General features: G+C 40.8%; 1 protein-coding gene across 7 annotated transcripts in view; it reads right to left on the reverse strand.

The window, feature by feature from the left end:
* Positions 1-26,571, reverse strand: part of CRIM1 (cysteine rich transmembrane BMP regulator 1) — a 209,389-nt gene that overhangs the window by 149,770 nt on the left and 33,048 nt on the right. For 5 of the 7 annotated variants that reach the window (XM_086327464.1, XM_086327463.1, XM_086327462.1 and 2 more), the window contains exon 2: positions 17,939-18,112. The exons of 1 other annotated variant lie outside the window; for it this stretch is intronic. In XM_086327464.1, coding sequence (XP_086183590.1) covers positions 17,939-18,112 — 174 coding nt within the window. Of the gene's footprint in view, positions 1-17,938; positions 18,113-26,571 lie in introns of those variants that run through there. One more of the 7 variants, XM_086327466.1, reaches the window with a different exon arrangement.

Raw genomic sequence — 26,571 nt, forward strand, 5'->3', positions numbered from 1 at the left:
TAACAACAGACCATGGGAACAGATTTTAAAAAGGAAAAAGAAAAAATCCCTTATTTCATTTTTCAAACTGCATAAATGGGCAGACAGGGGGCGGGGAGGGACTAAGAAGCACTTGATAAAATATGATCTCATTTAACTGACATGCAATTTTTATCTATGTCTATAAAACTTGGATTTTATCTACAGACAAATATATGGATATATTCAGAAAAGGGGTATCAATTTTTAACATTATTAAACTCCTGTATTGTTCTTTTGTTATTACAACAGGAAAAGAAAGGCTACTGATAAGGAGAAGGCACTTTACTTGCTTTTCGGGAAATTAAAAAAAAAAAATCCCAGTGACAGAGAATAGAATAATGAAGTGTAGGAAAACCAGGAAGTTGTCAGCCAGAAAGGAAAAACACATTCACAATTTAAAGGAACATTCCAGTCTCTGAAAAAACCACACAAATATTAACTCATCACGTGTTAATTCCTTCCCTCTTCCAGCTTTACAGGCACTGCTTATACTGCTACTTCCTCCTGATGCAAAGAACACTTAGCAACAGAGACCGCAAACCGAAAGCAGGAAGTCACCCTATAAAAGGGTGTTTCCCCGGCTTTCGATGTTTCAACAACCAATGTGAATTCACTATCCTTATTTCAGAGACCAGGTACCATCAGAACAAAGGTCTCATAAGTTTCAAAATAAATTATTCAAATGCTCAGAACAGTATCTTAGTGATAAATATGAACGAGGGAATGAGTTAGGTTTTATTTTTATTAGAGCATTTCTACAAAAAGAAAAAATCAAATACTGACTGCTAGTGCTCTTAAATACCTTTCTTGAGAAAGCTATGCATTTCACAAAAAATGCAGCACCAGCTCTGGAAGTAAACACAGTATGTTTATGCATCACAAACTAGCATGTAAACTGACTGCCTACCACGTACAACTGTGCAGACTGGGAATGGCCACTCTGCTCTGTGTGCCCGTCTTATCTCTCCCACTAGAGGTGATGCCTTTTCCATGTCCCCTCGAATGCCCTGGGGCAGCTGGGCTGGACCCAGGCCCACACTCCCCAGGTGTGCAGGACACAGTCAGAAAGGGCCAGGATTAACATCAGGGGTCCTTGAATCCCTTCGATAGGAATTCCACAATTAGAAAGGAAATGTGAATGAATGCTCGATGAAGCAACACTCTAGAGTGTAATCCATCAATAAGAGGTAAGTATTTAAAAAATTAAAACTCCTTTTATTCGAAAAAGTTTTTTTATTGTTGTTGTTTTTTGCCTGGAGGATCTCTGAATCAAGGTACTACGTAAATATTGCCAAGGCTAGAAAATGGGAAAAGCACACTATCTACCCGAAAATCCTTATCTATATTGATAAAATTCTAAGAACACCTGAAATAATCACTTTTTGATGGAATGCAAATTCCTGCTAAAGTGATTATGCTCTCAAAACTGTTTCTTGAACTTCCCTTTGAACAGATTCTTTTTTTCCATGAGCAGAACTAATGCAAACCACCGAGCCTGCCCGAGTTGTACAAAACCCCAGATTACGGTTTGGGAAAACTGATTACACTAATTAATGAGGTTTTAATGGCGTGAGTTTGGGAATGACAACTCCTGATGGTCCACACCCTCTGCAAAGCTGATGGAGACAGCTGGCCTGGGGCCGGAGAACACAGAAGGGGCAGCTCTAACTCCCTGCAGAGGGAGAGGCCCTGCTCTGGGGAGTAGCCCCCACCCGGCTCCCTTTGTAGAAGCTCGAAGGCCTCCTGGTCTAGGATTCCAGACCCTTCGCTCATGTCAGGAAGAGCCTCTGTGGAGGCCAGCAGTTAGATGGACACAGCTGGGCAAAGCAGCAACTCAGCAGCTCAGAGTGATAGAGCACACGCCAAACCCTGGGAATAACAGAGGTCACCTACAGCCAACTCGGAAACCACAAATCCGCAAGGGACTGCTCAGCGCTACCCAGAAGCTAAAACATTAACCTGCTGAAGGCCGGCCTTAGACCAGTGTTTCCTAAGCATCATTGGTAGGTGGAAATACAAAGTTTTCAGCATGGCCCCCCAGAAAACATCATTTCTCTGGCTGAAGGTGTCAGGTTGCTTTTTTGGTCTTTTAACAAGGAATGTGTTTTGTTTGTTTGTTTGTTTTAGCAGTATTACTAAGCATATGGTATTTAATCTTGAAACAAGCATACGGTTGTAATAAAAACTGTTCACCTATAATTCCTGGGACTCCTGTCAACCTGGGAGAAGGTATAGGACAGACAGATGGTTGTGCTAAACACAACTTGGGACAGAAGAGACGGACTGAAAGTACAAAGAGCTAAGACAAAGGAAGGGGGAGGATGTGAATCAACGGAACAGAGCACGACTGGCTATGTACAACTGCACACAGCATCCTTCTGAGCGTCAGATCGAAAAAAAGTTTACACCGTTTATAGTAACCCCAATGCGGTTGAATGAAATGTCCCTCTAAACACACACACACTCCTCTCTTAGCACAAGGATGGAACATTTTTATCATGACTTTTTTTTTTTTTTTCCCCTGCTGGGCACAAGAAATCACAACAACCAGAAGGTCACTGTGTAACTTCCAACAGTTAAAATGCAGGTATAAATATTCAGCCAACTGCTCCTCTCCACCTGGGTTTATGCCAAGTTCCCCAAGTTTCCTGTTTTGATTTCCCAGATATTCAAAACTGGCTTCCACCTCTTGGTAGCTGTTTTGGTTTTTCTTCTCCCTCCCCCGCCCCCGTGCCAGTTATCAAGACATCAGAACAACAGCTTGTACCTAAAACATAAAATTATAAAATACTGACTTAGGTGTCAACCTAAATAAAAATACTTATGAAAATAAATAACTGTCTACACTTTCTTTCCCCAGGACACTGCTGGAATTTAAAGTGAAACACATGTATTTAGATTTCAGAATCATTTTACATAAATGAACCCAAAAAAGAAAGACATATCACATTATCAACTTGTGATTGCCTTCTTTACAGAGGGCAACAGCAGTACAGATGTAGTTGCCTAAAAGCCTTACTGCCTTAATTAAACAAGTATCCTTAATGGTACTTGGGCAGCCTCAGCAAAAATCAAAATCAGGGAGACCTTGATGGTAAGGAGGTACCTTATCCATCCGGAAGGTAAGTTAAATATGTTTATCTGGTCAAGGGGAGGGTTTGTGCTTCCAAACTTGGTAAGCAATGTTAACTGAATTCCTCAAAAATATATTTTTAAAACAATTTAGATGAGCAATATATTCACAAACATAACACTGATTTCAGATAAACCTAGTCTAAGAAAAACAGAATCTGTGATGAGTAATTTTAATGAACTAAAAAATGACCAGCTTAAAAATTGTGAATTGGTACATTTGAAGGTCTGGAAGAGAGACGGCAGAGTCTTCAAACATAGAAAGCTTGGCTTCAGAATAAGAACCAGAGTGGAAGAGGCTCTTTCTTTTGGTTTTTTTTTTTTTGATAGTTCAGTACATATATTTTATTATAAAGGATTATGTAACAGCAGTTTTGAAAGGCCAAGTGCTTCCCCAAGTTCCCTGAACTTCATCAACCTCATAAAATGTACAACAGTCACTCCCATTTAAATTCTCCCTCCAAGAGAATTATCATACTGCTAAGTTGTAAGGATCTTATAAGTTTAATGCTGCTCTATCATAATCTTACAGTGCATGGCAGTTATATTTTGAGAGAACATGTAATTTGACTCTTGTATGTATGAGTCTGTGAGTTAACAGTTATACTGGATTATTTCTACTATGGTCAATACTGTATTATGAAGGATTTTGCGATGATATTTAATACCATGCAGATCAATACAACTGTATGAAAATCCATAGACATAAGGGCCTAAACATATTTCTAAAGTTTAGCAAAGATTGAACAGGTAAAATTACATAGAGGATCATCTCTACTAAAAACAAAACAATCTCCCCAGCATCCACATTTGGGGATTTGCTTGTTCCTCACTATGTGATTCTACACAGGCACCATGAAATGTCTCAGTGGGGTTTTAATCTCTATTAATACTAGTTGGAAAAAAGTTTTAAAGTCATATAATATGTTGATATATGGCAAAACCAATACAATATTGTAAAGTTAAAAAAAAGTCATATAATGAAACTATTACCATGTATTAATACTTGAAGTAAAGTAATTCATATATAGACTCTGTTTCTAAAAACAAAAAGTATTAGAAAGTAAGTCCAGTGATTACTTAAAGACAAGATATTCTCTCACACCAGCACTGCAAATCCAGGGACACAGATTCATATCAGCCCTCTACGACTCTGCTGCTCAAAAGTGTGGTAAAAACCAGCAGTAACAGCTCCTCCTGAGGGCTGACTGGAAACGCAGATTCCACTGCCCTGGTCCAGTCCTGGTAAATGAGAGAATCTCAGGTCAAGCTCTCTCAAATTTAAGAAACCTACCTGGGACTTCCCTGGTGGTACAGTGGATAAGAACTGCCTGTCAACGCGGGAGACAAGGGTTTGATCCCCGGTCCAGGAAGATTCCACAAGCCACGGAGCAACGAAGCCTGTCTGCAATTACTGAGCCTCATGCTAGAGCCTAGAGCCTGTGCTCTGCAACAAGAAACGCCACCACAGTGAGAAGCCCACACACCACAACAAAGAGTAGCCCCCGCTCTCCACAGTTAGAGGAAGCCCATGCACAGCAACGGAGACCCAGCACAACCACCAAAATAAAATACTTTTTAAAAAAGAAACCTATGCGATTTCCTCTGCATGATACCCAGGGCTTGCCATGGACCTCAAGGACCGTGTGGAAACTCAGGCTGGTGCAGAGTTGGGTGCATATGTTATCTCTTTTTATATTATGGGATGGGCTCAGTCTTCTTGCTGAAGATGAGTGTCTCCATCCAGCACTGTTCCAGTGGGAAGAGGGTCAGGAGGGAACTCCACTGCACCTTCTCAAAAACGGAATGGATATTAATTAACATGCTGAGCTCTGTTGGATCACATTTTCTTGGGATGCTTTTCTGGTGAGCATCTTACTACCCCCACAAAAAAACCCAAGAACTTCTGAGTAAAAAAAAGTTCTGTGAATAAAAGCAAATGGCATCATAATTCTTTCTAAATACTAATGAAATGTGTGTCTACTGACAAACATTACAGATGGCTTCAAGAGCTAGAATATCTGATTAGGTCACACAGCACAGGTTGTACTGTAAGCTACAGACCAAGAAAAAGATACCAACCAAGAATAACATTTAGCACTTACACTTTACTTGTGTAAAAAAAGTAAGTGCAATGTAGAAAACTAAAAATGGAGTAAGATGCTCACGTAATATCAACATTTCCTTAGGCAGGATTGAAACAGTGAATTTAGGGCACAGAATAATTAATAAAACTTAAGGCTCTGAAACACCTGCTATTTGGATTTTTAAAAACTGAAAGAAAAGTCTATTAATCAGAAGCCATTTGTCTGTATCAAAATTAGTTTAGCTTCAGAGAATATAGACTTACAGTGTGAAAAATCAAACTTCCCTTTGCTTTAAGCAGCAGAAAAAATACAGATATGAAAGCTCACATATTCTTTCTAACCTTTAATTTTTGCCTAAGCATATAAGAACTGATGCTGACGCTCCAATGCTTTGGCCACCTGAGGCAAAGAGCCGACTCTCTGGAAAGACCTTGATGCTAGGAAAGACTGAAGGCAAAACGAGAAGTGGGTGACAGAGGATGAGATGGTTGGATAGCATCATCAACTTAATGGACATGAGTCTGAGCAAACTCCAGGAGATAGAGAAGGACAGGGAAGCCTGGCATGCTGCAGTCCATGGGGTCACACAGAGTTGGACATGACTTAGTGGCTGAACAACAACAAAGCATATATATCATGCAATGTAAGTTTTGGAGATAGACAAATACTTAAAAATATCATTTAAGACACCTATAAAACATCTTTAAAAAAAAGTCAAAATCCCATAGTGGATCTAAAATGTGTGTCAATTTATGCATCCTGCATCTTTCAGGCCCTTTAGACAATGGTCCCTCAGTCAAAGGCAAGACAAAGTCAAACTAGTAGCATCTGATGTGCAGTGACCCACAGCACGTGCTAAATATTAATATTTACCTTTTGAATAAACAAAGGAATGAATGTGGGTTTCCCTGGTGCCTCAGACAGTAAAGAATCTGCCTGCAATGCAAGAGACACAGGTTTGATGCCTGGGTCGGGAAGATCCCCTGGAGAAATGAAATAGCAACCCACTCCAGTATTCTTGCCCGGAGAATTGTATGGACAGAGGAGCCGGGTGGGCTACAGTCCAGGAGGTTGCAAAGAGACACGACTGAGCAACTAACATACACAAGAATGAATGAAGAATTAAAGTTGCTCTAAAGTGAAAGCAGTAGCCTCAGAGGGCGCCTGTAAAGAATGCTGAGGATGGATTGCTCTGGGCTCAAAGAATCTACAACGACACTGCCATCTCTTCATCTTCCTATCCCATTATTTAATCTTAGAGCTCCTACTCTGAATGGCTCTAACCTCAGCTGCATCGGACCAGCTCTCTCAGACTTAGACACTTCAAAGGCTTCTTCAAATAAGGTATACAAACAAATGAATTAACCAATTGATTAATTAAAATGATATATAGTTTTATACATTCCACTATCACGGGTGCCAAAGTCTGTGTTCTAGGTTAACTTTCAGTCAGTTGCCATCAGTGGTCCTGAGGCTTTCTTCCACCAAACAGAGCACTCAAATGCTTCCTGCACCACCACCATCAATACACAGGTCATTTCATCTCACTTTTGGTGCGTTAACACTGATAGTCTTTTTCTTCCATTATGCATATTACCATCATATTAATCTTCCTAAAAATGCTCATACTCCTCCCATTACCTATAAACTCCAAGGTCACTGACAGCACCATATTCTTCCCCCTGGGAGGATGATTCACAAACCCTTATCTCCAGCCCAGATCTCTGAGTTCCAGACTCGTAACTCCCATTTTTCCCTTGATTCTCCATAGATGCTTCCCAGGTGGCTCAGTGGTAAAGAACTCGCCTGCCAATTCAGAAGATACAAGTTTGATCCCTGGGTCAGGAAGATCCCCTGGAGAAGGAAATGGAAACCCACCCCAGTATTCTTGCCTGGGAAATCCCATGGACAGAGAAGCAGAAGAGTCATACACAACCAAGCGACTAAACCACAAAAAACCTCCAAAGAGAGCTCAAACATCACAATGCACACTCAGTATCTACCTCATCTTACCTCCCATAAAGCTGCCCTCCTTGTATTCCACATCCTAGTACATGTCACCACTAAACAGCCTGACCACTGTGCCCACCCCAAGGATCTAAACACCACCCCTCACTTCCAATTCTGGGAGTCTTTCTCTTCCTCATTCTCCAAAGTCAGCTGCTAAAGCCCATTGACTTGCCACTTTATCCTTCCCATCTGGCCCCCTCTGTCCATTCTCTTTGCTACTCCAAGGCTCTTCTTAAATTCTCCTTTCCCTTCTGTTGAGCTGCTTGACATGTCTCTCTGAGTTGGACTCCATCCCCAATTCCTCCACAATGCCTTCCTGGCTTTACCCCTCCCTACAGCAGTTCTTATTGTCCACCCTGCATAACACAACGATATAAAGTATCTCAAGACAATTTTTGACTATCTTTTCTTTAAAACATCTTACAGAGAAAAAAATAACATAGCCTAAAATTAAAAAACTTTAAACATTACCTCTAAGGGCTTTCAGCTAAAACAAAGGAGGACATTCTTAAGTTCCAAGAGTTTTCCTCCTTTGGCAAAATATTCACTGTGTAGCTCCAAACAGGAATGAGTTTCACAGAACCCATACTATTCCAGTAAGCCACGTGACACACGATACAGCAGTGCCAAACATGTGACTTTAGGAACACATCTTATGGACCCCACGCAGATATCCCTCTGGCTAGACTCTGCCTGGTGATAAAGCAGTGTGAACTGGGTTGATTTTATTTTTCTCCAGAAGCTCCCCACAAGGCTAGACCTCCATGTAGAAAGGGCAGATTTTTCCTCAAGGATGTGTGTCTATCTTTGTAGTCCTTAACATGCTTACCATGAAGATATACATGTATGAGTGCTACTTAATGACTTAATTACATAAAAAATTATCTAAACGACAAACAGCTCTACTTGGGTGTCAAGTTCAATTTATCTGAAACAAAGCTCCCGAGTTCCCCCTTAAATCTGCTCTTGCACCTAGTAAAAAGTACTACAATTTGCTTAAACTCCAAATCTAAGAGTTTTCCTGGACTTCTCTTTCTCTCAGCCCTACATGTAATCCATCAACAAGCCTAGGACCAAATCACCTCCCATCCACGCCTCTTCTCCATCTCCAGCTCTCTCGGGTCTGAGTCCCCATTATCTCTTATCTGAACTTATCTTACCTGTGGACACTTTCCCATTCTTGCATCTTCCCAGTCTCCCCACAAGTCTTAATTCACCACCAGCATGTTTGAGAACATGTATCAAATCACATGACACTCTTGTTCACAATCCTTTAGCCACTTTCCTACATACTCATCACAAAATCCTTAGCATCATCTACAAGGCAGCGCACGATCTGGCCCTCACTCCTGTCTCACTCGCTCATGGCCTCCCAGCCATACTGACCTTTCCTGCTTTCTCCTGACATTCTTTCAGCACACCAAGCTTGCGCTCACTGCGGGCTTTCACACTTGCAGTGTCCTGTACATGGACTTCTCTCCCCTCAGATCATCACCAGTTCAACTCCTTCTTACAGTTGGATTTCAGGTCAAATGTTCTTCCTTCAAGAAAACTCCCCTGACACTGACATCCATATCTAAAACAATTTCCTTAATCAGCCCAGTAATTCTCTACCACATCATCCCGGTGATTACTCTTCGTAGCTCTTATCACACTTGTGATACTTTCCTCTCACTTCTGAGTTTGCTGTCACCCCTCCCTTTCTGAATGTGAGCTCCACAGGAGCTGTATCCTCAGCAACTGAACTATGACTAGTATACTTGGCACTCAGTGAATATCCGCTGGATGGAACAATATAGACGAATGTTTTCTAGTGTGGTTGACATCCTTCTCTGAACTGGACATGATTTCATATTCCTGATTACTTCTCAAATTTATTTCAACCACTCTGAATTACAGTACATTTTTTTGGGAAAATAAAAGCTACTTACCCCAATCTGGAGTCATATGCAAGCTCAAAAGTCAAACTTATTCACCGTTATCATGGAAGTCTTTCATATCAACTTTAGCTTCCATTACTAAGCCCAGAGAGGTCCCTCCAGAAAACCTTTGGGGCAGCTGCAGAGGCTGGTACTGCTCTTGTTAATGTGGTCCCCTCTGCTCATGGTCTTTGTTAATGTGGTCCCCTCTGCTGATGGTCTTTGTTAATGTGGTCCCCTCTGCTGATGGTCTTTGTTAATGTGGTCCCCTCTGCTGATGGTCTTTGTTAATGTGGTCCCCTCTTCTGATGGTTTTTCAGTTTAACTTTTGGGGAGCTCAGTACAGCATACACCAAGACAATAAAAATAGGTAGCATGGCATAAAACTACAAGCTTTGTTAAGATCAAGGTGGGAAGACTTGCAGGTCATTCCCTGTCCCTCCTTCCTCAGAGAAATACAGATGATTCTGACAAATCATTTTGTACATAAGGCAAGACTGGCTGTTATCCAGTATGGTATTTCCTCTAAATTTGTGACAAACTTTATGATGTTGTATTTATTAAAATCCAGGACCAATGACCTCCCTTTTAAACAAATAAAATACCCAGGAACCTTTCTTTAAAAATACCCTGAATCGTCATTATTCTTCATAAATCTTTACTGACTAAACTGACTTTCATGCATTTTTTTAAAATGTTGTTGCAATTATGCTTAAAATTCAATTCATGTTCAGAATTCACTCACAAAACACAGAAATGAAGACCCATGCTTTTTAGCATGATGCTCTGGCAAGAACACTAGACCTTCTTCCTTATCGCTAAATACATACATACCTTCACACTACAGAATGCCCCAGAGAACGGTGCTTAAAGGAAGGCTTTCATTAACTAATCACCTTCTCATAAGAAACTGCAAAAGCCAAGTCTAAATTTATCACGTCATGCATCATCTTGAGACTTAATCTCACTTGGCTCTGCAAAAATCACCCATGCTCTGCACAACCCTCCCTCCTGAATACCTACTGGGCCTTCTAGAACTCAGACTGTCATCGCCAACGTCCCTTTTGCTGTCATTCTCCCCTCGAGATGCGCCTTCACCTCTGTGCTCTAGTGAACACCTGCGTCCTCCCTGACTGTACTCTGCCCCTTGAAATCCTCCAAAGTGGGGATGGCTTCACCTTCCACATGCCATTAAGTCCTGAGGGTGGGGAAGGGGTCTTCTTGGTTTTTGTCACTACTTTCAGACCATTCTTCCTTTTCCCCTTAAAAAAAAAAAACACCTTGTTTGCATGAAGCACATGTAATCAGATGCTGTCCCAGCTCCATGCAAGTGTTGCATTATCCTCTTACAGAACTTCTGCCTCTTGGCCATTCCCTGTTCACTGCTGCTTCCTCCTTGCCAGGAGTGATGGCCTGGCTGGTCACCGTCTAAGTACTCTCCTGCATAACTCAATGTCAGGGCCCTTCGCTTTCTATAGGACCCACTATGAAAAACCCCTACCCTAGTTAAATCTACCTTTCCACCTCTGCTGCATGCGCCAGAGCCAGAGAAAAGCACACAACTGTGCTGGCTGTTCTCCCTTCAAATTTATAGCCACTAACCTCAAGCATGCTGTCAGCACTAGCAGATGACCCTAATACACTTCCCTACTTAGTTCACTCCTCTTCTCTCTGAGTGGTCTATTTTCCATTTCTTCTCCCTCCTCAATTTTTCACACTCTTCTTCCACCTCAACGTTAGCTGACAACCTTGTTTTATAACCTCTGAGAAACAGGAACAATTTTGCTCCTCTCCCTCCTCAATGCCTCTGCTTCTATAATCATCACCATTCACATTATTAGTTTCTCCCTTTTTACTAGATCATTCTTGTCATCAAACATGCTGTGACACTTGCCATATTTTTAAAGCCCTTTTTGACCTTAGATCCCTCTGAAACAACCACTTCACTTGTCGGTTCCAAGTTTTGAGATGTTTTCCCATTGCTGTTACTTGTACCATCGTTCTTGTACTATTTCAGGTTAGGAAACCAGAGTCACCTTTGTATATTTTCATCCCTCCCTTACCTATAAGCAGATACTTCATGTTCTTCCATCAAAATGACGTGCATCCGTCTGCTCTTCCTTGCTTTTCCCTTGCCATCCCCTAGACCCGTCTCTAGTGGCATTACATCTAAATAATGTAAAGAGCTCTCCTACAAGCCTCAACTGCAGAATCTTTCCCTGCTAATACATTACACAACCCCTGCAACTCCAAACTGCCTAACATGGATTTCTTCACGCTCTGCTTCTCTTGGCTCATAAACCTACAATGACTTTTGATAACTCCTATCACTGGGCCTGAGTTCCCTGCACCATGTGAAGGACATTTCATCATCTGGTCCTGTCCTGACTCCTCATCTTTAGTTCCTATCTACCTACAGACATAAAAACTTGCTCTCCTACATTCATTTCCCAAATATCTTACACATCAGTCATGCAAATCTCACTTGGACATTTCATTCTTCTGTCCACATCATTCTGCCTGGAATCCATCACCATCCAAATTCTAAACTGTTCAGACTCTAACTCCTCCACAATACTTTATCATATAATTCCAGGTAACATTTTTTTGGCCCTAAGTTCTTATAGCATTCCAAGTCCTCACGCTATTAATGATTTAATTATATGCAGTGATATACCATCACTAACTTTTTCATTTGCAATATACTTGAATATAGAGTTTTTTCTTCAACACTGTCTCTCAAGAAAGGAAACCCCACAGAACTGACTTCTTACAAGACCTCAAATATTACAGGGTACTTTATTTTAAAAAAACAAAGCACAGATATAAACAGACATTTCTGCAAAGAAGACATGTAGAGGGCCAAAAAGCACATGAAAAGATGCACAACATCACTAATTATTAGAAAAACGCAAATCACAACTACAATGAGGTATCACCCTACACCAGTTAGAATGACCGTCGGCAAAAATCTATACACAATAAATGCTGGAGAGTGTGGAGGAAAGGGAACCCTCCTACATTAGTGCTGGGAATGTAAATTTGCACAGCTACTATGCAGAACAGTATTGCATGTGTGTATGCTCAGTCATGTTGGACTCCCTGTGAGCCCATGGACTGTAGACCCCCAAGTTTCTCTGTCTATGGGATTTCCCAGGCACAAATACTGGAATGGGTTGCCATTTCCTTCTCCAGGAGATCTTCCCAACCTAGGGATCAAATCTGCTTTCCCTGTGTCTCCTGCATTGGCAGGTGGATTCTTGGTTTTTTTTTTTTTTTTTTTTCTTATTGAAGGATAATTGCTTTACAGAATTTTGCTGTTTTCTATCAAATCTCAATATGTATCAGCCATAGGTATACATATATCCCCCTCCTTTTTGAACCTCCCTCCCAACTCCCTCCCCATCCCACCCCTCTAGGTTGATACAGAGCCCCTGTTTGAGTTTCCTAAGCCATACAGCAAATTCCTGTTGGCTATCTATTTTACACATGGTAATGTAAGTTTCTATGTTCTTCTTTCCATACATCTCACCCTTTCCTCCCCTCTCTCCATGTCCATAAGCCTATTCTCTATGTCTGTTTCTCCACTGCTGCCCTGTAAATAAATTCATTTTTTAATATTCTGTATATGTGAATTAGAATACGATATTTATCTTTCTCTTTCTGACTCACTTCACTCTGTATAATAGATTCTAGGTTTATCCACCTCATCAGAACTGACTCAAATGGGTTCCTTTTTATGGCTGAGTGATATTCCATTGTGTATATGTACCACAACTTCTTTATCCATTCAGTTGTTGATGGACATCTAGGTTGCTTCCATGTTCTACCTGTTGTAAGTAGTGATGCAATGAACAATTGGATACATGTGTCTTTTTCAACCTTGGTTTCCTCAGGGTATATGCCTAGGAGTGGGATTGCTGGGTCATATGGTGGTTTTATTCCTAGTTTTTTGAGGAATCTCCATACCATCTTCCATAGTGACTGTGTCAATTTACATCCCCACCAACAGTGCAAGAGTGGTCCCTTTCTTCCACATCCTCTCCAGCATTTATTGTTTGTAGACTTTTTGATGATGGCCACTCTGACCAGTGTGAGGTGATATCTCACGGTGGTTTTGATTTGCATTTCTCTAATAATGAGCGATGTTGATCATCTCTTCATGTGTTTGTTAGCCATCTGTAGGTCTTCTTTGGAGAAATGTCTGTTTAGGTCCTTTTACCACTTTTTGATTAGGTTGTTTGTTTTTCTGGCATTGAGTTATATAAGCTGCTTGTATATTTTGGAAATTAATCCTTTGTCAGTTGTTTCATTTGCTATTATTTTCTCCCATTCTGAGGGTTGTCTTTTCACCTTGCTTGAAAGAAAGAGGAGAGTGAAAAAGTTGGCTTAAAGCTCAACATTCAGAAAACTAAGATCATGACATCTGGTCCCATCACTTCATGGCAAATAGATGGGGAAACAGTGGAAACAGTGTCAGACTTTATTTCTGGGGGCTCCAAAATCACTGCAGATGGTGACTGCAGCCATGAAATTAAAAGACGCTTGCTCCTTGGAAGGAAAGTTATGACCAACCTAGATAGCATATTCAAAAGCAGAGACATTACTTTGCCAACAAAGGTCTGTCTAGTCAAGGCTATCGTTTTTCCTGTGGTCATGTATGGATGTGAGAGTTGGACTGTGAGGAAGGCTGAGCGCCGAAGAATTGATGCTTTTGAACTGTGGTGTTGGAGAAGACTCTTGAGAGTCCCTTGGACTGCAAGGAGATCCAACCAGTCCATCCTAAAGGAGACCAGTCCTGGGTGTTCATTGTAAGGACTGATGCTGAAACTGAAACTCCGATACTTTGGCCACCTCATGCGAAGAGCTGACTCACTGGAAAAGACCCTGATGCTGGGAGGGATTGGGGGCAGGAGGAGAAGGGGATGACAGAGGATGAGATGGCTGGATGGCATCACCAACTTGATGCACCTGAGTTTGAGTGTACTCCAGGAGTTGGTGATGGACAGGGAGGCTTGGCGTGCCGAGATTCATGGGGTCGCAATGAGTCGGACACAACTGAGCGACTGAACTGATAGTTTCCTTTGCTGTGCAAAAGCTTTTCAGTTTAATCAGGTCCCACTTGTTTACTTTTGATTTTATTTCCATTACTCTAGGAGGTGGGTCATAGAGGAACTTGCTTTGATTTATGTCATCGAATGTTCTGCCTATGTTTTCCTCAAAGACTGGCAGGTGGATTCTTTACTACTGAGGCACCTGGGAAGCCATGGAGAACAGTATGGAGGTTCTTTAAAAAACTGAGAACAGAACTACCATATAACTGAGCACTTCCACTTCTGGCCATATACCTGAAGAAAGCCATAATTCAATAATTTGAAAAGATATATGCATCCCAATGTTCACTGCAGTACTACTTTCCAATAGCCAGGACATGGCAGCAACCTAAATGTCTATCAACAGAGGAATGGACAAAGAATATGTGGTACACATACACAGCAAAATATTACTCAGCAATAAAAAGAACAAAATAATTTCATTTTTGAGATTGTCAAACTGAGTGAAGACTCAACACAGAAAGACAAATATCATATAATACCACTTATATATGGAATCTAAAAAAGGGTACAAATGAGCTTACTTACAAAACAGAAGTAGAGTATCTGGATATAGAAAACAAATTTATGATGATCAGGGGATGGGAACTGGGACTGACATATATGCTTACCATACATAAAATAGATAAGTAATAAGAATGTGCTGTATAGCATAGGGAACTCTGCTCAATGCTCTATAATGGACTATCAGGGAAAAGGATTTCAAAAGAAAGATATGTGTACATATACATATATATATGTACATGTATAACTGATTCACTTTGTTGAACACCTGAAGCTAACACAACATTATCAACTACACTCCAATAAAAATTAAAACAAAACAAAAACAAAAAACAAAAAAGCCCCACGAAATCCCCTGGAGTAGGAAATGGCAACCCACTCCAGTACTCCTGCCTGGAAAATTCCAGGGACAGAGGAACTTGGAGGGCTACAGTCCACGGGGTCGCAAAGAGTTGAACACGACTGAGCAACTGAGCATGCACACACAATTTGTGGAAGATACATTAACCTTAAATGACCTCTGCCAATCCTACTTTTGGATTTTTTATACAGAGGCCAGACAGAATCTGTTAAAAAAAAGGGGGGGAGGGGCGCGAGCATAAAGAAATTTAATCAGCCACAGTAATTATTCCTGAGGGAATAATCTCAAAATTGGAAGTGGTAGATCTCATAAACAGCCTTTTCAGAAACACTTTAAAAATCAACGCAGTGAATCGCCACATTGTAAAGATCATAAACACACACCTCACTAATTAAACATGCAACTGTCCTAGTTCTATGTGCAAAGACACCCTGTTTGGAACAAAACTTGTGATAACCTGGATTCCAAATCAGCTGTATCTCCAACAACTTAAATGGCAATGAGGAAGGTGTGCTCAAAAACAGGTGTCAAATGACACAGAAAACAGCTCCAACAAAGACAATGACAGTGACGGAAATGCACTTGAGATGTGACAAACAGTTCAGTAAAATATAAGAAGAGCAAAAAGTAATCCTCTAAACTGCTATATGATGTGACTTAAAATATGCATGAATAATTAAATGAATTAAATAGATATTTGACCGTTTCATCTATGTCCCTGAAGATTTATACACTAGTTGGCAAAAATACTGAAAAGCAGGCAATAGAGGTGAGGACAGGGGTGAGCAAAGAGCCTCGAGACAAGACGAACGAGCTTGGTTAACTGTTGTCAATAGCATGATATGGTTCAAAAAAGACTTGACGGGCCTGTCAGTCATCCACTGTGTAGAGCTCAAGTTTTCAATTTTCAAACTGAAGGACTAAACTAAATGTTATCTAAGATTCCTGAGGTTCTAAAACTTTATTTCTTTTGTTTTCTACTCTATTATTTTAATGATCCAGCAGCACTGGAAAATACAAACAGAAATGCTATTTTTGAGGCTACTATACATTTCTTAATGGGCTTCCCTGGTAGCTCAGCTGCTAAAGAATCCACCTGCAATGCAGGAACCCCGGTTCAATTCCTGGTTTAGGAAGATCCACTGGAGAAGGGATAGGCTACTCACTCCAGTATTCTTGGGCTTCCCTGGTGACTCAGACGGTAAAGAATTCCCCTGCAATGCAGGAGACCTGGGTTCGATCCCTAGGATGGGAAGATCTCTCAGAGAAGAGAATGGCTACCCACTCCAGTATTCTGGCCTAGAGAATTTCATGGAGAGAGGAGCCGGGCAGGCTGCAGTCCATGGGGTCGCAAAGAGTCGGACATGAATGAGTGACTTTCACATTCATATACACTTCTTACTCTTTACAACCATTTAATATGTCTTCGAAACAATACAATTCAAAAACTTCAGTCCTGCTCTACTGCTTTTATGAGCTTGATTTTGAACTTGAAAAATCCTCAGTATTCCAAACTGTACTACCAGCTTCTCCATCATCATAGAGATATAAAGTATATTTTGCAGTAACGTGGGTAAACCAAGAGACTGTCATACTGATTGAAGTCAGAGAAAGACAAATATCATATATTACTTACATGTGAAATTTAAAAAAATGGTTACAAATGAACTTATTGACAAAACAGAAATAAGAGTCACAGATGCAGAAAACTCATGGTTACCAAGAGGGGAAAAGGGGGTGATAAACTGGGAGAGTGGGATTGACATATATACACTACTGTATATAAAACAGATAAGAAGAACCCGCTGTATAGCACGGGGCACTCTATTCAATACTCGAATGAACTACGTGGGAAGCGAATCTAAAGGAGCAGCTGTATGCATATGTATAACTGATTCACTTTGCTGTACAGCAGAAACTAACACAACGCTGCAAATCAACTAAACACCAACAAAAAGAATTACAGAAAACAAACAAACAAACACGAGAATGTCTCATTCAGCCCTCTTTCCCCGCTGAGTGGAACCTGGGGCTCTGAGAGAGTTCACTGCTGCCCAGGGGCACGGCTGAGTCCGAAGCCCAGGCCTCATCCTCTGTGAATTCCAGCAATGAGTCACGGCACCCAGCTCTGGCTATGTCACTCCTGATTACTGCAGTCATGAATCATACCTTCAAGTCCTCCATCCCTCATCTAGGTTTTATGCATGAATGTACAGAAGTTATAGGCCACGTTAGTATAATTTTCTTGTTATTTTAATGTGATTTCTGACTTCATTCCAGAAGGAAAGCACCCAATGACCTGTCCACACCCACGTGGTTTTGCCCCATGATAAAGCCCACTTCAGCCTCTAACAGTCACTGCACAAGGCTCCCACCTCCTCTAAACTGCAAGTTCTTGCCAGACTGCATTTCTAATCGGCACTCTCCTCCTGGAGCACCACCCTACGGTAAATCAAGCAGAATGGACATGGTGACAACAGATGCTGATCTCAAACGCCTCGTGTAATATCATCCATTAAGCAGAGGTGACCTAGACAGGCAGGCGCAAACTACTTTGCCTGTACTGCCCCAGCATCACCATCCCATGGCTTTTAAGAAACACACATGTGTGCGCAGACACACACGCATGTATACACCATCACATCTGCACCTGGTCAACTTTCAGAATTTTGTTTGAGATCAAAGCTACTACCCATCTCTGTAAGCTCGTCTTTGCCTTTTCCAGCTCAAATACCATCACTGCTCAGAGTTACGTGATGCTAAGGCTTGCGACCGAAAATGAATACTCACCTTCAATCCTCTTTAAAGCTGAAAGGCACATATCCTTCCTTGGAAACTCGAAGGGATTGTTACAGGTTCGAATGGTGTCACACTCACATTTCCCATTGATTAGATTGCAGCCAGAGACAAGGTTTTCATTGCATGGTTCAAAACCAAGCAGTTGGTCATCATCCCAGTTCTCATCTGGAAAACAATTAACAACCACATAATGTTTGCTTGTTAGCTTCATTCAAAGGCCTGTCTGCAAGCAAAAATGTGTGAAGTTGTCAAGATTAACATCCAATGTTGAACCTCAATTCAGGAAAGGCAGTCTGGCTCCAATTTTACAAATGAATGAAACCCAACCTCCTAATAAACGAGAAGACTGAAATATAGCCAGTTGCATCAACATTAGTTAGCTATATCTACAAACATTTCTAATCAAAAACGACTACTCCTCTAATGTGTTATTACAGTAACAATTGAGATTCCTTTAAAGTTTTTCATTTTAAACAAAGATTCCAAGATTTTCCCATGTTCAATAAAACTATAGGAGCTGCATCTGTCAATCTACAAAATTATTCCAAAAAACTCCAGTTTTTTTTTTTTTTTTTTTACCGCATCTGATAGAGACTAGTTTTGGGTTTAAAATAGTTCTGAAACTTCATACATCAAGGCAGTGCTAATAAATATAAACAGACACCACCCTCCAATGAATGCACTTCAGTTCAGATGCTAAGGCCCATCACTGCCGACAACCAAGGTCAGGAAAAACAACAAACAAAACTAAGGGCTACAGCCTAGTGAGAGGCTGAAGCCGTCCAGTTCTGAAGCTGAGACCAAATCAACGTCCGGGTCAAGGAATGGAGTTGACTGTAAGAAATAAAGTGAAAGTATTAGTCACTCAGTCGTGTCCAACTCTTTGTGACCCCGTGGACTGTCCATGGGATTCCCCAGACAAGAATACTGGAGTGGGTTGCCATTTCCTTCTCCAGGGGATCTTCCCAACCCAGGGACTGAAGCCAGGTCTCTCGCACGGCAGGCAGAACCTTTACCAACTGAGCCACCAGTGTGAAAGTCACTCAGTTGTGTCTGAGTCTTTGCGACCCCATGGACTACACAATCCATGGAATTCTCCAGGCCAGAACACTGGAGTGGGTAGTCTTTCCCTTCTTTAGAGGATCTTCAATCCAGGGATCAAACCCAGGTCTCCCACATGGCAGGTGGATTCTTTAGCAGCTAAGCCACCAGGGAAGACCCTAAAATAGATTTTAAAACCAACTTTCAGGGACCCAGTTCAGAAAAATGAGACAAACATGACAGAACCACAGGCAGACTCAGTCCTTAACTGAATTCCTCGTAATTGAAACACCTCTTTAGGAAACCAGACTATTTCTCGGAGTCTCCGGTATGTTATATGAGTGTCCCCCTCTCTTAACATTATCTTTAATGGATACTTTATCACACCTTAACTGGGTACTGACTATTAAATAGTAAACATGTTTCTGATAACCATATCTTGAGAGAATATTTTTAAAGTGCTTGAATTTAAGGTACTTAAACCTGTTGCTCAAAGTAAGGCAGGTACAAAGCCATCTTAAGAATATGTTATTGCAGAAGACAGTGCAAACAAATGGGTATGATTTTTATAAGGCTAACTTTTCCTTCTGGTGACACTGTTGACTTACTAAGTCAGGAAAAGACTGTTTTCCCTCACTGAAATAAATAATTTTCTTGTCAAGGTGTCTTTAGAAGGATATCATTTACAAAACAAAGGGCTTCAGGGTGATTCTTTGAAAAGGGAGAACAGAAAATCTGTGTTTTGATTTCAGAAGATCAGGCTCTCTGATTTGATCAAACCTTCAGCTCTCAATAGAATGATTTTAGAAGTTTAAACAAAAACAAAAGTTATCCGTTTGAAGATCTGCTTTCCTGTTTAGTCTGTCTTTGGCCTTTAGAAATAACAGGTACATAACATGTACACAAAGGGACATTCCTATCTTCAAGATGGAAAACCAGAAAAATACACTGAAACAATTCCACAAGGTAAATGAATAGGTGATAATTTTGTCTTCAGTTATAATACATGATGAAATGGCTCAAGTAGATAATTTCTTATCTCTATATTTAATTGCTGACATGTTATTAGTACCACGAGCCTAATCCAGTTCTGTGAAATTTACCATGAAGAAACTGTTTGACTGAACATTCAAATTTGGAATTCAAAGTTAGTTCAACCCTAGGAATGTAAAAGCTAATAAGAAACTCAAGTAACATTCAAACCACTGGAAAACTGTATTTCTCCTCTTTCCTATCTCATTCCAAGAAGAAATTTTTATCACTGTCATTTTAAATATGTATAGTTACTGTATCACCAATGTGTTGATGGGATTCTGATGCAGATTTTTCCCTCACAATAAACATCCCTTCCCTCCATTGTAACTGGAGTTCCCTGACACATCACTCTTCATCCTGCAGCATCCTCTCATCTGTCTCCTTGCATTACCCCGTTAACTCACTCTGTCAGCAGAATCACCTTCCTCAAAAGACGAACTTGCTCATTGGCTTTCTCTCACCAACAAGACAAAGTCCAAATTTCTTATTGTAGATACGATTATGATACAGCCTGTACCTACTTGTACAGACTCACCGTGCACCAATCTCTCACACAACCTAATGCTCCAGTAAGTACAGATTCTCACCACAAACCCTCAAGGAACGCTCCCATGCCTTTGCTCACAGAGTATCATCTGCCTAAAACACCTCCTTCTCCCCTTCCTCTTGATAACTCCTATTCATTCCAAGACCCAAGTCAAGGGGTGGGATGAGCTGGAAAACTGCATTGACCTATATACACTACAATGCGTAAAACAGATAACTAATGAAAATCTACTGTGCAGCACAGGTACCTCTACTCAATGCTCTGTGGTGACCCAAATGGGAAGGAAATCCAAAAAAGTGGGGATATGCATAGCTGATTCACTTTGCTGTATAGCAGAAATTAACACATTATAAAGCAACTGTACTCCAATAAAAATTTTTTAAAAATTAAAAAAACAAACAAACAAAAAAAACACGCAAGGCAAATGTCACTTCTTTGAGAAGACTTCTCCAGCTCTGAGCTGCTCTATCTTCCATGTTCCTATAAATACCTGTGCACACCTCTTATCCTTTCTAGTAATGGCTTCATATAAGTCAAACTTCCCCATTAGACAAACAGTCCTCATGCACAAGAGCCAGGTCTTATCCAACTCTGAACATCCTTAACCCCTGACGTAGTAAAACATTCAATAACCATATTTCTCATGTCACTGATACGGTTAATACTGTTGTCTATGCTTTAAAAAAAAAACACACAGAAAATGTCTTGTAAAAAAATGTATAGATATATACCAAGGAAAACTGTTTCATTATAATGAACTTGTTTACACAATAAAAATCTTATTCAAAAAGCTTATTAGTAAAGTGTTAATGAGGCAGGCATTTTGAAAAAATTTTCAGACATCCTTTGGTACCTTTAGGCATCATCTGTCATCATCTCTTTTCCAGATCAGCTCTAGACTTCAGCCTTATTACCTGGCTGGCATCAAGGGCACTTCCAAGGAGTCCATCTCAGGGCCAATTTGTTTTCACTGCCAGATGTTTTTCTCTGCCTCCCCACAGAAAGACCATTTTCCCTGAGAGTGGAGTCAGAATTAAAAGGCAACTTCCCTTAATACCCACCCCAGCTCCTTACTCTTCTCAGCAGAAGCCTCTTGGCAGAAATGACAGGCTGCACCTCATGGAGCACAGGTAAGCCTGGCCACCCCCGCAGGAAATGTCACGGCCACTGTGTCCAGTCAGGAGGCATCTGACTAAAGCCAAAAGTGTCATATGCTTTTGTTTTCTTTCTTGAGAGGAAACCCTTTCAATTCTATGCCCCCATCTTAATCAATACGTTGTTTTTCTTCTTGGCAAATAGTTTCCTTAGCAACCGCTGCTTCATAGGATCAAGTATAACATGCTCTTGAGACAAATGCTTTTGTGTTTTTCTATTACAGAACATTATACTTTAAAATAATTTATCAGCCAACCAACAGGGACTGAAAAGCAAAAACTGAGTGAGGTTTGATTATACAGAAATCAAATCTGAGCCCAACAGTGCTGCTGACAGCACTTGGCAAATTTGATGTTTTAAAATTTCTTTTCTTAAGTAAATCCATGTATACAGCACAAGGATCAAGGTTCTGATTCTGATTCAGTTTTTCATTTTTCCTTGGACTAGTTAAGAGTTAGAAGGGAGGGGGGGAAAAAGGAGTTAATAACAGGAATAGCTATGACAAACCTGGACAGCATATTAAAAAACAGAGACATTACTTTGCTGACAAAGGTTCATATAGTCAAAGCTATGGTTTTTCCAGCAATCATGTATGGATGTGAGAGTTGGACCGTAAAGAAAGCCGAGCATGGAAGAATTGATGCTTTTGAACTGTGGTGTTGGAGAAGACTCTTGAGAGTCCCTTGGACTGCAAGGAGATCCAAGCAGTCAATCCTAAAGGAAATCAGTCCTGAATATTCATTGGAAGGACTGATGCTCAAGCTGAAGATACAATTCTTTGGCTACCTGATGTGAAGAGTTGATTCATTGGAAAACATTCTGATTCTGGGAAAGATTAAAGGCAGAAGGAGAAGGGCATGACAAAGGATGAGATGGTTGTATGGCACCACTGATGTGATGGACATGAGTTTGAGCAAGTTCTGGGAGTTGGTGATGGACAGGAAAGCCTGGCATGCTGCAGTCCATGGGGTCACAAAGAGTCGGACACAATTGAGCGACTAAACTGAACTAAATAACAGGAATACTGCCCTTCATTTATATCAAGTAGTTTTTCTCTGGTGTTCTCCATATGACAAAAAGTAGTCTTTGAGACCGAGAGGTCAAGATATCTGACATACCTCTGCAAATGTATTTTTAAGACTGTAACTTCCGCAAGACACCAAATCCAAATGCTATTTTTTCTAAATATAAAATGAGAGAAATTTTATAATTTCACGTATGAATTAAAATACATGCATGTTCAAGTATAACTAAATATTTGAGTACTGTAGTGAACAGTCAATTATAACTATGGCTAATCTGACATCTCCAACTGGGATGTTTATAAGACAATGTGATGCTTTTCCTCGAGACAACTGTGGGATTTCAGTAGGCAGCATTATTTCATGTGTACTTTCCATTTCATTCCACAGAATATTCATAAGATATGTAACCAATGATTGAAATTTAGGAAAATTAGGACTTCCCTCGTGGTCCAGTGATTAGGAATCTGCCTGCCAAAGCAGGGGACACAGGTTCGATCCCTGATCTGGGAGGACTCCATGTGCCAGGGGGCAACTAAGTCTGTGTGCCGCGACTACTGAGCCCGCGAGTCTGGAGCCTGTGCTCTGCAACAAGAGAAGCCACACAATGAGAAGTCCATGCGTCACAGCTAGGGGGTAGCCGCCACTCACTCCAACTAGAGAAAGCCCCTCACAGCAACAGAGACCCAGTGCAACCAAAAATAATTTAAAAATAAAAGTGTTTTTTAAAAGAGACTTAATAAAGTTAATAACATGTACTACTTCAATAACAGGCATTGTTAATGGAAACTGATTTTTTTACTTAGTTATTAGTATTAGTTTACTGCAACTGAATGGTAGTAACTGACTAACACAGTTTGGGGTCACAGCCTCTGCTCAGGCTAAGATGTCAGCAGTTTTACCAGCATTGCTTTTGTAGAACGAGTGCAAATGTTGACACACAGAATAAAAGCAAATAATATGTTAGTATTACTGTGAAAATAACTCTGACCTCATGCACTACTTGAAAAGGTCTCTTGGGGTTCCCCCAGGGGTCTGTGGCCCGCACTTTGTGAACTGCTGTTCTAAAAAGCAGCATGCCTCACTGGTACACTTAGGCCAAGACAGCACAGGAGTCAGGTTTAAGAACAAAAGGACACTGGTTACTTCTTCTCCTAAAAGCTACTGCTGCTGCTAAGTCACTTCAGTCGAGTCTGACTCTGTGCGACCCCAGAGACGGCAGCCCACCAGGCTCCCCAGTCCCCGGGATTCTCCAGGCAAGAACACTGGAGTGGGTTGCCATTTCCTTCTCCAATGCATGAAAGTGAAAAGTGAAAGTGAAGTCGCTCAGACGTGTCTGACTCTTCGCGAACCCATGGACTGCAGCCTACCAGGCTCCTCCATCCATGGGGTTTTCCAGGCAAGAGTACTGGAGTGGCCTAAAAGCTACTGCTGAATCATAAAAACACATTTCACTAATGTAACTTTACTTAATATATAATTTGGAACAAAATGATGTCAGTATAAAGTAGAAGGTGGGCTGTTCATGTGTGATTTTAATGCTACATTAATGTTATAAAAAGATTAAGAGCAAGTTCTCTCACAATAAAAGGAAAAGTCTGCAGTTAATGAATATGTTAAGAAAATATCTTATAATCTCATTTAAATTCCTTCCTCTAATGCAAGAAATGGCTGCTCCAGTGGCTGAACTTTTCACTACATTCAACTGTCTGGGGAGGTTGTGAATGAAAAAGCTAGAGATATTCTCCTCTGTGTTTAAAAATCATGATGAAGAAACTACCCCTGGATCTTTAATTCTGATGAAACCAGTGTCTGCAAGGCCCCACCCCCTGGAGGAAGCAGCATGAACTCAGGAGTGTGTGAGGCTGCAGAGATGGGCTGCTAGAGCCCAGATGCAAATGTAAAGGGTGGCTTAATTGAGTCTGGATCTTTATTTGGATTTTTATTGTTTATATTTGTCCTCTGTGTATGCAGTTCCACAGGTTTTGCATGACCTGCCATCCCTATTGTCCCCAACAGCTCTCTATAGTCTAATGAATGATTTTACAAAAAAAAAAATTAAGAGTGTACACGAAGTGCCAAGTCAGAAACACTTAAAACACCTGTGCGTCCAAGAGCCACCCTCAGTCTTACTCTGGACTTGGTGTTTCTGCTTCATGGACTACTTTCCAACATTCTTGATGATGCCTGAAATTCCTTCTTCCCACAGTTGATATAACAGATTCTAAGTGCAAAGGCTAGTGAGAAAGGAGCTGTGATCCTCAGGGTAGGGGAGGGGAAAAGGATGTGAAAGAGGAGGAATCTTGGAAGATGTACGAAGACTCATCAGCCGCAGATCTGGGAAGCAGCAGTCGTTGTTTAGTTGCTAAGTTGTGTCCAACTCTGTTGTGACCCCATGGACTGTGGCCTGCCTCGGGGTTATATCCGCTCTATGCTCAGGAACCAGCCATGGCAACCCTGGCCTAACTGGACCTAGATTCCACTTCTCTACTCTTCAAAATATCTTTCCATCTGCTTGCTGGAGTCTGAAATTCCACTAACATGGAAAAAAATGTTTCAGGTATGACTGCACATATTGGACAAAGTACTGTGTGTGCATCTGAAATCTCCAACTTCCTGAGGGCACAAAGCATCCCCAGACTCAGAGCCTTACCTTTCCCACCTCGTAAGAGCTTAGGGTGCCGCAGTTTACCAAACGCAGATACAACTGCACCCCATTATGTGGTATTCCACTTGCCAGAAATACGCTACAGCAGCTATTAAAAAGCAAGACACAAATTCATAGTACACACTCAGAAGCTCACAGTAATGGAATTCTGTTGGCAGAAGAAAGCCTGCCGGGAATATATATCAGATTAATTCTCCAGCTGTTCACATATCCCTGTGGCTACAGTAAGATGCAAATAGCTAATACTGGCATCTCTTTCCATGCCAGCCTAGAAACTCTGTTGTAATGTAAAATTGCTGCTCTTAACTCCCCCAACTTCTGGCTGGCTGTTATCAGGCATTCGGTTCTGCTCAAGGAGGAATCTAACATAGCGAGCTTTCATTCTCTCTCCTCCCAGCCTACGGCGTTATGTTCCAAAAGCTGGTGCTTCCCTCTCCTTCTCTTCTGCATGCTGCAATCGGCGCAAAGCAGGAAGGGCAAAATTATGGTTATCAACAGAAATGACTCACGTTATAAACATTTGTTTTATAGGCATTTTCACAGAATAAAACTATGTTAGGCATATGTAGCTATGTACCAGAGTGGACAAAGTCTGAATCTAAAACAATGGAAATATTAAAATATGCACACATTTTTTTGGAAAGATTCTTAAACCAATTTCAAAGATTCTTAAACAAACTCTATAAACATGTAACAAGCTTGATTCATATCATGTCCAAGTAGGGAAGTCTTGGAAAACAATGCTGATTCAATTGACTAAATCAATTTATAGTCAAACATTTGTGAACGAAAAGTAATGTTCTACTGCTGTAACTTTTGTCAGACACCACAGCAATACAACTATCAGATGACAACCACAGAGGAACTACAGCCATGTACAGTCATTCATTCATCCATTCATCATTCCTTTCAAACATTCATTCCTCAAACAGTTATTGGTATTCTATTAAAAATCAAGAACTGAACAAGGAAGTTACTAAGAACTTAAAACACTAGGAAAGAGGAGTTTACCGTACAATTTCCCACCACTCTAACCAAAACCATACCAAGTATGTGAATAAAATGTTCCTAGGAATCCTGAGACAGAGGAAAAGATTAAGGAAAGGATAATTTCCTTTTTGATAATAGGAAGCTGGTGGGGACAGAGAAGAACTTA

This window comes from Bos grunniens, chromosome 11, assembly GCF_055505025.1.
Source record: "Bos grunniens cultivar Pamir isolate PY7600 chromosome 11, Bosgru_T2T1.0, whole genome shotgun sequence".
Taxonomy (NCBI): Eukaryota; Metazoa; Chordata; class Mammalia; order Artiodactyla; family Bovidae; genus Bos; species Bos grunniens.